General features: G+C 37.0%; 1 protein-coding gene across 1 annotated transcript in view; it reads left to right on the forward strand.

Moving 5' to 3' along the window:
- The window catches only part of LOC139009894 (uncharacterized), a 231,950-nt gene that overhangs the window by 150,219 nt on the left and 64,858 nt on the right, over positions 1-16,873 (forward strand). The window contains exon 7 of the mRNA XM_070414044.1: positions 14,894-15,035. Coding sequence (XP_070270145.1) covers positions 14,894-15,035 — 142 coding nt within the window. The remainder of the gene's footprint in view (positions 1-14,893; positions 15,036-16,873) is intronic.

A 16,873-nucleotide genomic window follows, 5' to 3' on the forward strand; every position in this document is an offset into this window, starting at 1 on the left:
AATGTATTGTTCAAGCAGGTTTATTTTGCTAAAAAACAATTTTGATGAGAATTCTAAAAATGTCCTATATTGTTCATGATTTTGCTTTTAAAATGTCTGTATTATAAAGAGAACTTTATATATATTTAATTAGAATCCTTAGCATGGAATTTTAGATTTTGATATCTAAAATAAGGGAAATTACTAATGGCATTTAAACAACTAGATTAATGTGAAACACTTGGTGCACAGCCTTCTGAACATCTCTTGTATGTGCATATGTTTAAACTATGTATGCTATTTTATAGAAGGATCTTTTTTACTCAATATTATATGTGAACATTTAAATTATTTCATATTATTCATTAACTTAACCAAGAAGCAATGTAAGAAAATACCTAGGTGTGGAGTTATTTATTAAACTTTTGTTTTCAAAATTTTGATACATACTCTACCAACTTACACCTACCAACAATTATGACACTGTTCATTTCCTCTTACCCTGTCAAACTACTAATTGTCCATCTTCTATATATTTTTTTCTAATCCAATAAGGAAAATTATCTTTATTATTTTTTTTATTAATTTTCAGTAAGGGTGAACACATTTTTAGGTGTCTCTTGGCTATTTTTTTCCTTTTGAGAATTACCAGTTTATTCTGTTAAGTTGTCATTCATCTTTTTCTTGTGGATAAGTGATGTTTTTATATTAAAGATTTAATTATTTGTCATACATTGTAGTCTTCTTTTTACTTTGATGTTCGGTTTTCAGTATAGTTTTGGTGTTTTATGCTATATGGAAGTTTTAATTTTTATATACTAAAAATTAGCAATTTTTTAATGTATTCTAGTCTTGGTGCCATTCATAGAAATAGCATTTTAATGCTTAAATTTAAATGCATACTCCCATATTTTCATCAACTAATTTTATAGCTTTCTTTAAAAAAATTAAATCTCTAATCTATTATTAATTTGATAAGAAGAATAAGTATTATTTTTTTCTCAAATGACTAGCTAATTGCATAATATCATTTATTCAATAAATCCACTTTTACTTACTAGCTAGAAATGCCAGTTTTGCATATATTTAATTTCAATGCATTATTGAGTCTATTTATGTATGGATTTTTGTTCTATTTACTGGCTTATCTATGTAAAAGTGCTTGTGTAAGTTGTTGGTCTACCATTAATAAAGAGAGAGTTAGCAAAAATGCTACCCTATAAAAATTTGTTGACTTTCTCAAATCAAGTACCCCCTATAGTCAGCAGACCTAATCCTCAACTTGACTTCAAATTATAAGGGAAATTCCTAGTCACATTTAAAAAAATGTGGACTGACTTTTAGTTCTATACATTAAAACAACAGCAACTTCAACAATATTGGGAAACTAAAGTTTAAATGTCAGAATTCAGTGTTTAATATCATTTATGACTTTGTTGAAAAATAATAATAAAAATACAATATTTTAGCAAATATGCAAGAAAATGAAAAGAAGAAAAACAATTACTCAAAAGCATCCAGAGATAATATTGCTTACATTCTTAAATATAACTCCAGATTTGATTTTCTGTATGCAAATACATCATATTTATTTGAAATAATGATACATACATAGTGTTTTGTAACGTGATTTTTAAAACTTCTTATGTTATAAATATCATTCCATGTTGAGAACTAAAGATCTGAGTAGTCACTTAAAGTGATCAGCAAATATTTTTTGTGTACCTACTGTGTGGCAGGCATAGAATTAGACACTAGGGAAGCATCTACAAACAAGAGAAACAATCTCTGCCCTCAGAGAACTTGGAGAGTAGCAGAGACAGTAGATAGTGAATTAATTATTATAAATGTGGCCATTAATATGCAGATGTGCAGGGTGCTGTGGAAAAATGGAAGAAGAGTTCTTAATTATTTTGGGAAGTTTGAGGAAATGATACTTAAATTGAAACCTGAAGAATGAATAGAATATAACTAGGAGGAGGGGAAAGAATATATTTTTAGGGCCTTGCTACTCAAAAGTATAGTCCACAATCTAGCAGCAAACTTGTTAGAATTGCAGATGATTATTATGCACATTGAAGTTTGAGGGTCTCTGCTGTGGATCATTGGAACTCATCTGAGAATTGGAAAGAAGTCAAGCCTTAGGGAACAGGGGGAGCAGTGATGAAATTGAAACTAGAGAGGAGTCAAGAGTCTGCTTATGAAGGATTTTATAGATGCCCTGTATGTGTTTGCTAAGGCATGTGTATGATGGTTTGGGGCTTGGGGAGAGATTTTTCTTTTTAAAAAAAATTTTTTTTATTGTTGACAGTATTATAGATGTCCTCTATTTCCTACCCCCTTAGCCCTCCCCTCCTCCAACCAGCCCCTGCCCCACCCCGGTCTTCACCACCTTATTGTCTGTGTCCATGGTTATGTATATATGCATACAAATCCTTTGGTTGATCTCTTCCAACCCACCATCCCCGCCTTCCCTGTGAGATTCCACAGTCTGTTCCATGCTTCTATGTCTATGGATCTACTTTGTTCATCAGTTTAGTTTGTTCTTTAGATTCCAGATATGAGTGGGATCATGTGATACTTGTCTTTCTCTGCCTGGCTTATTTTGCTTAGCATAATACTCTCCAGGTATCTCCATGCTATCTCAAAGGGTAAGAAATCTTTGTGTTTTTACTGCTGCATAGTATTCCAGGGCATAAATATACCACAGCTTTTTGTATCTTCCTACATTTTCTAATTCATTTATTAAATCTAGCACTTTTTGGTGGAGTCTTTAGTTTTTTCTATTGTACAGTATCATTTCATCTGCGAATAATGAGAGTTTTATTTTCTCCTTTCCAATTTGGATGCCTTTTATGTTTTCTTCTTGGTTGATCACTGTGGCTCGGAATTCCAATACTATGTTGAATAAGAGTGGTGGAAGTAGACATCACTGTCTTGTTCCTGTTCTTAGGAGAAATGGTTTTAGTTTTTGCCCATTGAGTATGGTGCTGGCTGTAGGTTTGTGGTATATGGTTTTTATTATGTTGAGTTATGAACCCTCTAGTCTCTCTTTGCTGAAAGTTTTTATCAAAAATGGGTGTTGGATTTTGTCAAATGCTTTTTCTGCATCTATTGATAGGATCATGTGCTTTTTGTCTTTCAATTTGTTTCCGTGATATGTCATGTTTATTGATTTGCAAATATTGTACTGGCTTTGCATCCCCAGAACAAATCCTACTTGGTCATAGTATATGATTTTTTAAATATATTGGTGGATTGGATTTGCTAATATTTTCTTGAGGATTTTGCATCTATGTTCATTAGGGATATTGGCCTGTAATTCTCCGTCTTTGTAGTGTCTTTATCTGGTTTTTGGATTAGGATAATGCTGGCCTTGTAAAAAGAACTTAGAAGTATTCCTTACTCTGAGATTTTTTGGGAGTAGTTTTAGGAGTATAGGTTAGTCATTTAATGAAACTCCCCTGAGAAGCCATCTAGACCCAGGCTTTTGTAGATGCTTTCCTAGTGTCTAATTCTATGCCTGCCACACAGTAGGTACACAAAAAATATTTGCTGATCACTTTTTTTTATTACAGCTTCAATTTTATCAGTTGTTATTGGCCTATTCAGATTTTCTAATTCTTCCTAATTGAGTTTTGGAAGATTGTATTTTTCTAGGAATTTGTCCATTTCATCCACACTGTCCAGTTTGTTGGCATATAGTTGTTCATAGTATTTTCTTACAATCCCTTGTATTTCTGTGGTATTAGTTGTGACTTCACTGCTTGCATTTCTGATTTTATTTGGGTCCTCTCTCTTTGTTTCTTGATGAGTCTGGCTAGGGTTTCATCATTCTTGTTTATGTTTTCAAAGAAACAGCTCTTAGTTTCATTGATCTTTTGTATTTTTTTTTTTTTTTTTGCCTCTATGTCATTTATTTCTGCTCTAATCCTTTTTATTTCTTTCCTTCTACTTATTCTGGGATTTTCTTGTTCTCTTTCTAATTCTTTAAGTTGTAGGGTAAAATGTTTTATTATTAATATTTCTTGTTTTTTCAGATAGGCCTGTAGTGCTATGAACTTCTCTCTCAGGACTGCTTTTGCTGTGTCCCAGAGATTTTGGGTTGTGTGTTCATTTTCATTTGTTTCCACGAAGTTTTTGATTTCTTTCTTGATCTTATTGGTAACCCATTCACTGTTTAATAGCATGCTATTTAGCCTCCATATGTTAAAATGTTTTTGGGTGTTTTTACTGTAGTTGGTTTATAATTTCATTCTATTGTGATCTGAGAGGATGCTTAATATGATTTCAATCTTCTTGAACATGTATAGACTTGTTTTGTGTTCTATCATATTATCTATCTTTGAGAATGACTCATGTGCACTTGAGAAGAATGTATATTCTGTAGCTTTGTTATAAAATGTTCTATAAATAATTAAATCTATCTGATTCAGTATATCATTTAGAGTCACTGTTTCCTTGTTAATTTTTGTCTGGAAGATCTATCCAGTGAAGTCAGTGGGGTGTTAAAGTCTCCTATTATGACTGTATTACTGTCAATCTCTCCCTTAAAATCCTCCAGAAGTTTTTGTATATATTTAGGTGCTCCTATATTGGGTGTATATATGTTTATCAGGGTTATATCCTCTTGTTGGATCAATTGTTTTAGTATTATGTAGTGACCTTTATTGTCTCATGATGGTCTTCATTTTGAAGTCTATTTTGTCAGATATGAGTATGTATACTTAAGCTTTTTTCCTCTGCCATTTGCATGGAAAGTTTTCCCCCATCCTTTTACTCTCATCCTGTGTGAGTCTTTTGTTCTGAGGTGGGTCTCTTATAGATGACATATATTTGGGTATATTTTCTTATCCATCCAGCTACCCTGTCTTTAGATTGAAGCATTTAATCCATTGTAATTTAAGGTTATTATTGATAGGTATTTATTTATTGCCACTTTAATTCTTTATGCCCATGTTTCTTCTCTCTCTCTCTCTCTCTCTCTCTCTCTCTCTCTCTCTCTCTTTCTTTCTTCTTCTTCTCATTACAACAGTCCATTTAGCATTTCTTGCAGTGCTGGATTGGGGCTGATAAACTCCTTTAGCCTTTTTGATGGTCTAGGAAGCCCTTTATCTCATCATCTATTTTGAATGATAGCCTTGCCGGGTGTAGTAATCTTGTTTTCAGATCCTTGCTTTTCATTACCTTGAGTATTTAATGCCATTTCCTTCTGGACTGTGGAGTTTCTGATGAGAAATCAACTGACAACCTTATGGGAGGTGCTTTGTAGGCAACAAATTGCTTTTATTTTGTGACCTCTAAAATCTCTCTTTGTCTTTCATTTTTGACATTTTAATTATGATGTGTCTGGGCATGGGCCTGTTGGGTTCTTCTTATTTGGGACTCTCTGTGCCTTCTGAACTTGTGTGATTTTTTTTCTTGACCAGGTTAGGGAAGTTTTCTGCCATTATTTCTTCAAACAAGTTCTCTATCTCTTGCTCACTTTCTTCTCCTTCTGGTACTCCTACAATGCAAATATTGTTACATTTTATGTTGTCTCATAGGTCCCTTAGGCTGTTTTCCTGTTTGTTTGTTTTTTGTTGTTTTTGCCTTTTGAGCCTCTGATTGAGTGATTTTTTCCTACCCTGTCTTCTAATTCACTGTTCTGATCCTCAGTTTCCCCTAATCTGCTGTCTATTCCTCTGTGTTCTTTATTAGTGCTATGTCATTCTTTATTTCCAACTGTTCTTTTTTTCATAGTTACCATATCTTTTCTCATGCTGTTGCCATCATTATTCTGAACTCTATATCTGATAAATTTCTTATTTCCATTTCATTTATCTCTTCTTCTGGAGAATTCTCCCATTCTTTCGTTTGGGGCATGTTTCTTTGTCTCCCTATTTTGGCTGCCTATTTGGGTTTGTGTCTGTGTATTAGGTATATCTGCTATGACTCCAACTCTGTTGTGCAAGACTTTCAGATGCTGTTTCTGATTGGCCCTGAGTACCCTGTTTGGTGTTATCAGCAATCCACAGCTTGTGGCTTTCTCTGCTGGGGCTGGATACCTTAGGAAAGGACCAAGATGTACACCAAAGTCTGCTTTTCCTAGCCCCTGGCCCAGGATTGGATCAGGCAATGACTCAAAATCTCCAGAGATCTGCCTCTGCTTGCAATCTGATTGTTATTCAGTCTTGATTAGCCTCAGGCTATCGACCACAGAGTGGGGAGAGAGGTTTTCCCATAGGTGGGGCAATTGCTTCTGCCTGCAGGCTGTTATTCTCATCTCTTAATGGGCCTTAGAAACTCCATGGGGTGGGCAAGGGGTTTTTCAGTTGGGTGGGGCAATTGCTTTCCTCCCAGGCAAAAACTGCCTGGAAGGTAAAGGTCTGCAGGGAAAGATGTCCTCTGCAGTATGAAGGAATGACTCAGCGCAATAAACTGGTGTGTCTGCCTTCTGAGCTCTAAAACCAGAGTCCCCAATGCTGGTTCACACAGCTGTAGTCCACTCTGTGCTCCCTCTGCTGGACCCAAATGTGAGTGGCTGCACAGGAAGTTTTGTGTGTTGGCCTTATAAGAGGGTGCCATCATTTTCATCCATCTCTGGCTGGCAGATAGCAACCCTGCTGATTTTTATAGCCAGATGTTATGTGGGCACATTTCTCAGTTCTAGTGATCTGGGCCGGGGGCCACACTTGGGGTTTAGATCCCAGAGTCTCATTGGGAATCTCCCTCACCCTACACGCACATACACACACACAGCTGAGATATCCCTCTGGAACTTCAGCTGCTGTCTTTGGGAGCCAGGCCAGGCCTTTCTTGCCTCCACACTTCCTACCAGTCTCCACTTCCCATCCTTGGTTATCAGGGTTCTTTCCAGGTAATCTTCAGTTGATTATCCAGGATGGTTTTTCTGTATTTTAGTTGTAATTCCGTTTGATCCTTGTAACTTGTCAGTGTAGCTTCCATTTACTCCACCTGCCATTTTGGAACCCACAGATAACTGTTTATGGTGCATTTAATGATCGGATGGATTGCAGTCATGATGAAGAATGAAAGAAAGATCTGTGCACTCAAAGGAGGTGGAACGTAATATTATATAAATTCATTTGTGGTTATACAAAACATTTTTATGTGGAAGAAAATTCAAGGAACTGTTAATTTTGGTCCTGTTTTCATTGTAGATTGTACACTTAATTCATAAAAAATGAAATGTGCTTTGTCTTACTTTTTGCTTTATTTATATGTTCACCATTCCTTTCATTTTTAACCTTCTTATTCGTGTCTTTTATAGATTGCATAGACTTGAATATTTTAAAAGTCAATCAGATTTTTAAAAGAATATCTTTATTGTTATGAGTTTTATAGATGTGCCCCCTCTTTACCCCTCATTACCCTCCTCTACCAAGCCTTCAAAACCCTAATGTCTGTGTCCATGGGCAATGCATATATTCATATTCTTTAGTTAATTTCTTCCTGGTCCCTTGCCCCCTTCCCTCTTAAATTCATCAGTCTGTCCCATGTTTCCATGACTCTGGTGCTATAGTATTCATCAGTTTATTTTGTTCATTAGATTCCTTATTTGTTTATTTTGATTTTTAGATTAAATTGTTGATAGATTTGTATTTATTGCCATTTTACGTTCACATTTTTAATTTCTTATTTTCTTCTTCTTAAAGAAGACCCTTTAATATTTCTTGTATACTAGTTTGATTGTGATAAACTTTAGCTTCCTCTTATTCATGAAGCTCTTTAATCGGACCTTCAATTCTAAATGACAGCTTTGCTGAGTAATCTTGGTTGTAGTTCCTTGCTCTTGATTACTTTGAATGTCTTGCCATTCCCTACTGGCCTCCAAATTTTCTGTTGAGAAATCAACTGACAGTTGTATGGGTGCTCCCTTGTAGGTAACTAACTGCTTTTCTCTTACTGCTTTTAAGATTTTCTGTTTGTCTTTAAATTCCTGGAAGGCCCCAGAGCCAGTGTACCCAGTAGATAGCTTTAGACCATGCCAGATTACAACTCTACCACATCCACAAGCGACATACTTAAGGAGTGGACTGGGTGAGCACCAAAGCCCCACTGAAGCAAGTCCTACTCCATAGGGATGTGTCCTGCACAGCAGTTTTTCCACTATAGTTGCAGCTGATCCTCACAACCAATTGGCCAGGGGGTCAGTTCCTTCCAACAACCAAGGCTCAACTACAGGACTCTGCACATGCCCACACAGTGGCATACTTAGAGTGTACAGCTCAGGTGACGAGGTAGCCTAAGCCACTGGGCCCTACAAGACATCTACTACATGAGGCCATTCTACCAATTCTAGGAGACATAGCAGCTCTACCTAATACATGGAAACAAACAGGGAAGCAGCCAAAATGCAGAGACAAAAAAACATGTTACAAATGAAAGAACAGAAGAAATCTCCAGAAAAAGAACTAAATGAAGTGGAAGCAAGCAGAAATTTTTAAAAATAACAGATTGGATCACTCCATGTTAATTTGTTGTCACATCAGATATATTTGGTATTATTTTTGCCATCTTATTTTGTATTCTCTTTCCCTATTTTGCTTCTTTGTTATTTCCTATAATCTATCATGTCTGCCAACATTTGTCTATGTGGGTTTTTTTTGTTGTTGTTTGTATCATTATCTCTACTTCTTAATAGTTTACAAATTGAATATATAAAGTATGCTTCCAGTTGAAAGATTTTATCTGAACCCTACAAATAGGGTAGAACCTTATGAATAGTAAAAAAAGAAAAGTATCTATTGGAAAATGCATTGAGGTACATTTATCATGTAATTCAGTTTTAACAACAACTCTATGTAGTAGATAAATCATTCTATTTCCTAAATGAAGAATATGTGGTTCAGAGGTGAGCTTAAGTGTCTAGTACACATATAGAGAGCTAGGTAAGAACTAGGATTCATATTTCGCTGGTTCTAAATGTGGTTTCCATCATATCGCACTGTTTTGTGAATTTGTGAAGGCCCTCACGTTTCTTTTTTTTTCTTTCTATGCTTCATTCTGAATATTTGTTCTCAGAACCAAACCTGGTATAGCTAGGAAGAATGTGAGAGCTCTAGTTGAGTAATATGAGAAAAGCCTATTTTACCCACCCTTGGTGTTTTGGATTTGATCCATTGTGACCAACTTTGGAAGCAGAGTTTCTGCTTACAATAGGGTGGGTGTTCTATCTTATATTGCTTGATCTCTCTTAGAAATGGAAATCCTGTTTCTGAGTTCTAGGCCAGGACTGGGGCATTGACAACTGTGGGAGCCTTCCCTGATGTTAATTACTTAAATACTGAAAACCTGCATAAATACTACCAGGTTTTGTATTCCTGTCACTGGTTGCCCCTCACTTGAACATTGTCCCATGCTAGACTTTTCTGACGCCACCCGTAGTGCACCACCTGTGGTCTGTCATACTGGTATTAGAGTATTGTGTTCTGTCTTCTGCTCTACATTTCCTTCCAAAGTGGGTACCTGGAACTGACTTTCCCCCACCAGCCCCTGTTTCCTGCATTGTCCTGCCATTCCTCAATGGTCAGGTCCAGTCCTATCCTGCTCCCACCATACCCCTTACTTGGCTTTGTTCCTTGCTACATAATCCAGGCAAGAACCAAGATATTATACCACAACACATAAAACTTAATCCTTGCTTGCTCCAGCTAATGATGAGTCACAGAAATACCTATATCAGAGCCATAAGAGATCTTAGCCTTTCCCTACCTAAACTACTCATATTTAGGGATGAGGAAACTGAGGCAGAATTTTGCCTCAAACACAATTAGTGGCAGATTTAGAGCTGCAATTAATAGCGACTGCAATAAGATTTCTATTATATCGATTAAAAAAAAATAGCTCCTTCCTAAGTAAACCTATGCACATTTATAAAATGCAGATTGGGATGACAAGAAGTCATTTTATTATGCACTGTCAATGTTTGATAATAGATTAGATTATTGGATTTTTGTTTTTATATGGAAATACAAAAAAAGGGAATTATTTGGACATTGATCTGATTTTAAAGCTGCCAAGATGTGAAAGCTGGGATTTTTTTTAAAGCACAGCAATGTCATTCCACCAGATGTCACTGTTTGCATGTAGCAATGAAGTTATAATGATTAAAAATACCCCCTCCCTATTCATATTTTGTAAAAATATTAGTTATACACGTATTTTTTTTTAGATTTGTTATTTTATCAGGACTATATTCCCCGAATTTTTTGAAAGTATTCATTAAAGCTGATGCAGATTTTAAAGACTATTCCAGGGGTGGGCAAACTTTTTGACTCGAGGGCCACAATGGGTTCTTAAACTGGACCGGAGGGCCGGCACAAAAGCATGGATGGAGTGTTTGTGTGAACTAATATAAATTCAAAGTAAACATCATTACATAAAAGGGTACGGTGTTTTTTTTTTTAGTTTTATTCATTTCAAACCGGCCGGATCCTGCCTGCGGGCCGTAGTTTGCCCACGGCTGCACTATACTAAAGAAAAGTATAGTAGTTTAGCATCTTCAAGAAGGTGAACTCCCAAAATCTTTTCCAGATCTAGGGGTTAACTTTTCAAACAGCAGTTTTTGTAAGTTACTGTTTTCTGAATTTTAGATTGTGACCCAATAAATGGGTTATGAAATCAATTTAGTGGCTTGCTACCACCCCTTAAGAAATGGCTGGAATAGAATAATCTATTGGCTGTATTACTTGGTGAAACTTTTGTACATGAGCACTCTTAAAATATCCCTGTGTACATCTTTGAGTTACATAAAAGTGACTGTGTGCTCCATCCTGTGAAACCTCCCCGACGTTTTGTACCCCCAGGAGCAAAATTAATTCACCAAGGAAGGGAGAATGAAGATGTGTTGGGGGAACTTGGTTCAACTCACACCAAGGATGTGAGAGCCTTTTTCCATGCTTCACAGGATGGAGCTCATAATCACCTTTATGTAACTCACAGAATATGTGTGCAGAGATTTTTAACATGTGCTCACAGCTTAGTACAAATGTTTTATAAACCTTTCTGACAGCAATCTACAATAAGAAATACATTTTCTATCTCTGGCCCCGTGGGAGACCGATGTTGACAGGGAAGGAGATTTAACTCACTCTAGAGAGGTGGGTATTATTCTGTCATTCAGTCGCCTTAATCATAATAACAATGATTATCATATCAACCGTTTATTGAGCGTGTACTATGTGCAAACTTGCACATATATTATTTCTGAGCATTAGAGCCTAAAAAGCCTGATCACTGTTGCCGTATATGGATGAGGAAACAACTTAGGAAAGAAAAGTGACCTACTCCACATAGCACACTAAATGGCCAAACTGGGGTTAAAATCTTGTGTTTTAGCCTCATTCCAAAAGCTAGCTCTCCCCACTATATCAGTGATTTTTTTTAGGCTTCTCCTGAGGATAAGGACCATGTGGAATGTTTGGTAAGTGCATCAATTCTCAGACTCTATCTCAAACCCACTGAGTTAGAATCTCTAGAGGAGAAATCCGAGAAGCTATCGCAGCATATTCTAATGATTAGGCTGTTTTAGGCTAGACTGCAGTACATCAGTGGTTTTCGACCTTCAGCCTACATCAGAAGCATCTGCAGGGCTGGTTAAAACACCCATGGCTGGGCCCCACCTCCAGAGATTATGATTCATTAGGTGTGATGGGATTCAAGATTTTGCATTTCTAGCAGGTTCCCATGTGATGCCAAAATGTTAGGTAGAGAACTCACTTTGACAAACACTGCAGCACATCATGCTGACACATTGTTCTTAGTTCCCCAGGACAGGGTCTAAGACTAGCTGTTCCTGGGGGGCTTTTCTCCCTCAGCCAAAATTCAACAGTACTTATTCAGTACCTGCTACGTTTGCATTCATGGGAAACAGAAAGTGAATAAGAATTAATGTGGCCCTCCAAACCAACCTATGATCTACTCTGAAAAGATACGTGGAATAAACTGTACTTTATATTCTATAATGAAAGAGAAAATCAAATGCAACAGGAAAAGTAGGGAAGCAAAGATGAATTTTGACTTGGCAGAGGGGCATTGTAAAGGTCTCGTGGAGCCCTGGCCATTGTGACTCAGCTGGTTGGTGCACCGTTCTATACATTGAAAGGTGGGTTCAATTTCCATTCAGCGCTCATAACTAGGTGCAGTTTGAATCCCAGCATGGAAGACAAATAATCGATTGTTTTTCTCTCTCTCTTTCCCTGCCCTTCTCTCTAAAATAAGTAAATAGAACATATTCTCATGTGAGGATTTTAAAAAAAAGGTCTCATGGAGGAGTTGAGATCTGAAAGCATTGTTTTCGCCATTTTCATAGCCACACTGTGTGGTAATTTGGTTTGCTGTCTCCCCTTTGCCCTTGTAAAAATCTCAGCACTTAGAGTACCTTTTGCAGAGTGAATGTAGGTTGGGCCAGGTGTTAGGGGAGGGAAGTAGGACTGGCAAGGTAGATAGTGCCCAGACGGGAGGATTCAGAATGCCAGGCACAGGAGCGCAGGTGGAGTCATTAAAGTCTTTGATGACAACTCTGGCAGGGAATGTAGCATGGGTTGGGGGAGGGAGAGTTTGGAGGTAAGAGACCAGCAAACATGATATCATTGGAATCAGATGAGAGAAAAGGCAGTGGACCTGAGAGACTGTCTGGATGGAGAAGGATCAGTGTTAGTGATTCCTATTGGGAGTGAGGGAGAGCCTGGAGTAGAATAGACTTAGTCTGAACAACTGAAATGGAGGGTGTATTCCAAAGGGCAGAACTCTAGAAAGGATTGGTTCTTCCCTCTGGACATAAAGAAGGAAGCAGGGAACATGTGGAGAAGAATTTCAGAGTAAGTGACTTATCTTTGTCATACAAGAACAGTTGCTAACTTCGGGCAGCCTTCCCACTAAGGTTGCATCTTCATGTCTACCAGAGATGTGTATTCTAAAATGTCTAATGACTTCCTTCACTTTCCTTCCAATCAACCAGGATTTCTATTTCTCCAGTGCACATTTGGAATGTGAAAAGACAGTAAGTTGTGAAAGACCATTGCTACCTTGTTATTTGGTTTAGGAACAGATAAAAATACAGCAGGGCCTCAGGTAGCTTCTTGAGTCCCTCATCTCCTCTCTGACTTTAGAAATACTTTACTGGTCTTAGTGAATGCACTTTCTTGGCTCATTCTTCTAGCTCCTAGACCTTGCCCTGTTCTTTTTTATTTTTTATACATTAGTCAAGACTGAGTTGCAGAAAAAAGGAAATATTTTAGCTATTTTAAGCAAAAGGGGATTTAGTAATGGGAATTCAATGCTTATAACATCAATGGAAAGACTGGAAAATGGGTTTTATGCAGGGAGGGCTTCCACAGTTAACTCACACAGCATGTTTCACTGGCTTCTGGGAGCTGCTTCTCTGGCCTAGTCAGGAGGGAGGGAAATCTAGAACCATCACTGGCAACACACCAGTCACATTATGCCTGTTGATACGCTCACTGGAAATAAGCACACACAAAACATAAAAGAAGTAACTGAACACTGCTACATAATTCAATGTGATCATGACCGCTTGCCAACAAAAGACCAGAACCTTCTGCCTTCCAAACTGTATGTGAGTGGATCTTAAATTATATCTAGGACAGTGGTTCTCAATCTTCTGGCCCTTTAAATACAGTTCCTCATGTTGTGACCCAACCATAAAATTATTTTCGTTGCTACTTCATAACTGTAATGTTGCTACTGTTATGAATTGTAATGTAAATATCTGATATGCAGGATGGTTTTAGGCAACCCCTGTGAAAGGGTTGTTCGACCACCAAAGGGGTCGTGACCCACAGGTTGAGAACCACTGATCTAGGACATTGGCTGCAGGAGAGTTTTACCTGGCCATCCTCAACAGTTTAGAGGAGCACCTGAGAGTTAGGGTGGATTGGTTGTTGACTGGCAGTCTATCATAGTCACCATACTGGGAGTTGAACTTGATCTTCTCTCTGAATGCAAATATTTGACTACATGAAATAGAAAGCTTTTGTCCGTGACTCTGTTTTGGCAAAGCCCCATCTTCTCCAGCCTAGTTTTGGGTGGGCTTGTTTTCTAACAGCTGGAATGATGGAATTTGAAGGATTCAGTCAGCTAAAGTCAGGTGAGTTTGTGTACACTTAGTCTTCACATTTGGTGGCTTGTATGTGATTGTTCATATAATAATATATAAAAAAGTTAGAGGCAACATTGGCTCTAAATACTTCAGGTGAAATTGATTTAGTTATAGTTTGTGTAAGTTCACTTTACACTTATTTTATATTTCTTTTACAGTAATTGCTGCAACACAAAAATTAATGCATTTTCAGGTGGTCTGGAAGTCAGTCATTAGTGACATATGACCTTCAATTTTTATTTAGCTCATCTCTTTGGCTTAAATAAGGCTTTTGTTGATAAGTTTGTACCTCGTATATATCCTCATGTTTATGCAGTTTTCAGGGTAGAAGGAAAGACCTGATGCTATAACAGTTTTCTGTTTGTGCTAAATATGAATCAGAAATAGGACATTTTAATGTCAGAAGGGAGTTCTGCTAAGGCTGATGCTTTACCTTGGCCTAAGAAATGAAAGCACTTTCTGTGAGTTTGGAGTGGGGAGCAGGTTAGCAATCAGAGAGAACAACTTTTAATCTCTTATGTAACCAGGTTTACATAGGGTGAACTTATTATTCCAATGTAATAAAACAAAACCATCACAAAGGTTATGACTTAAATGTGTTTAGAAGCAAACATAAATTATTTTTTAATTATTTCCCATTTTGGATTATTTGACTTCTGAACAATCTCTATTTAATACAGTAATCAAAATGTTAATGTATTTATCTCCGTATAGATATAGAATGAGAGCAAATGCCTCTGGTTTGTCAATAAGGTAAACAAGAAATTTATTGTTTTTATCACACTGTAGAATAATGGAAGGAATCCCTCTTATGAGTGACAATCAAGCGTATGTTCCTGTCCTTCCAACAACGTCAGTGATACCACCTGAATTGGCACAAGAAACTAGACAGCATGCTCAGAAACCACACCTACAACTCTTTGGAGAGGAAGTAAGAACTTCCTTTAATATTAGTTTTCTCTACCTCTGAGGTTCTCAAATTTAAATTTCAGGGCTCTTTTTGTACTCTTAAAAATATTGGAGAACTCAATAATTATTTATGTGGGTTATATCTATTGATACAATGTTGGAAATTAAAACTGAGAAAATACTAAATGCTTATTTTTTGTTTATTAAAAATAACAGTAGCCCTAACCAGTTTGGCTCAGTGGATAGAGCATCGGCCTGCGTACTGAAGGGTCCCAGGTTCGATTCTGGTCAAGGGCATGTACCTTGGTTGCAGGCACATCCCGAATAGGGGGTGTGCAAGAGGCAGCTGATCGATGTTCCTCTCTCATTGATATTTCTAACTCTCTATCCTTCTCTCTTCCTCTCTTTAATCAATCAATAAAATATTTTTTAAAAAGTTTAAAAAAAATAACAGTAACAAAGTCATATATGTCAACATAAATAATGTATTTTTATGAAAAATAATTATATTTTTAAACAAAAAATTTGATGAGAAAACTAGGATTGTTATTTGTTTTAGAAATCTCTTTGTTTGGCTTAATAGAAGATGGTTGGATTCCCATGTCTGATTTTTTATTGTTGACACTATTATAGACGTCCCCCATTTGTCCCCCTCCATGCAGCCTTGGACCCCTCCCCCCAATCCCCAGCCTTCACCTCATTGTTGTTGTCTGTGTTCACAGGCTATGTATATATGCATAGATGTTCGTTGGCTAATCTCATCCAGTCCACCCCACTCCTCTGCCCTCTGAGATGAGACAGTTTATTCCATGTATCAATGCCTCTAGTCCTATGTTGTTCATCAGTTCATTTTGTTCATTATTCTACATATAAATGAGATCATATAGCATTTGTCTTTCTCTGACTGGCTTATTTCACTTAGCATAAAAATCTCTAGGAGCATTCATGCAGATGCAAAATGTAAGGTTTTCATCTTTTTTACAACTGTAGTATGTTACAAACCTAAAAGACCACAAATAGCCAAAGCAATCTTGAGAAAGAAGAAAAACAGCACAGGAATTATACTCTCTGATTTTAAACTATATTACAAAGCTATAATAATCAAAACAGTATGAGATTGGCATGAAAACACACATAGATTATTGAACAGATTAGAGAGCCTGGAAATAAACCCACACATATATGGTCACTTGACTTGGGACAAATGAGCCAGGATTATGCAATAGGGAAAGAACAGTCCCTTCAGTAAATGGTGTTTTGAAAACTGTACAATCAGATGCAAAAGAATGAAACTGGCTTGCTATCTTATACCACACATAAAAATGAACTCAAAAATAGATGAAAGACTGAAATAATAAAACTCCTAGAGAAAACATAGGCAGCAAGCTTCTTATCATCAGATAAGCAAAAAGGAAAAAGAAAGTCTTAATAAAGAAACAAAAACTATAGAAAATAAAAAAAATTTTAATTAAATATAATAATTAAAATAAAAAACTCAATGGATGGGTTTAAAAGTAGGATGGAGAAGACATGAAAGAATCAGTGATCAAGAAACCAAGATGGCAGCATAGGTAAACACTGGAAATTGCTGCCTCACACAATCACTTCAAAAATACAACTAACAGACAAAGGGACATCATCCAGAACCACAGAAAGGCTGGCTTAGTGGAAATTCTACAACTAGAAGGACAGAGAAAAGCACACCGAGACTCAGAGGAGGTGTGGAAGTAAAGTGCAGAGGTACAGAGGCGAACGTGGAAAGGGCTGGCAACTGAGGATGCGGTTGTCTTTTTCAATGGGGGTGGTGGGGGGGAGTCTCAAGCTCCTGACTGCTCTGAACTCCAGTTCTAGGTGAGTCTC

Source organism: Myotis yumanensis, unplaced genomic scaffold (assembly GCF_028538775.1).
Source record: "Myotis yumanensis isolate MYYU_CA2020_CCGP unplaced genomic scaffold, mMyoYum1.0.hap1 SCAF_1, whole genome shotgun sequence".
In the NCBI taxonomy this organism is placed as follows: Eukaryota; Metazoa; Chordata; class Mammalia; order Chiroptera; family Vespertilionidae; genus Myotis; species Myotis yumanensis.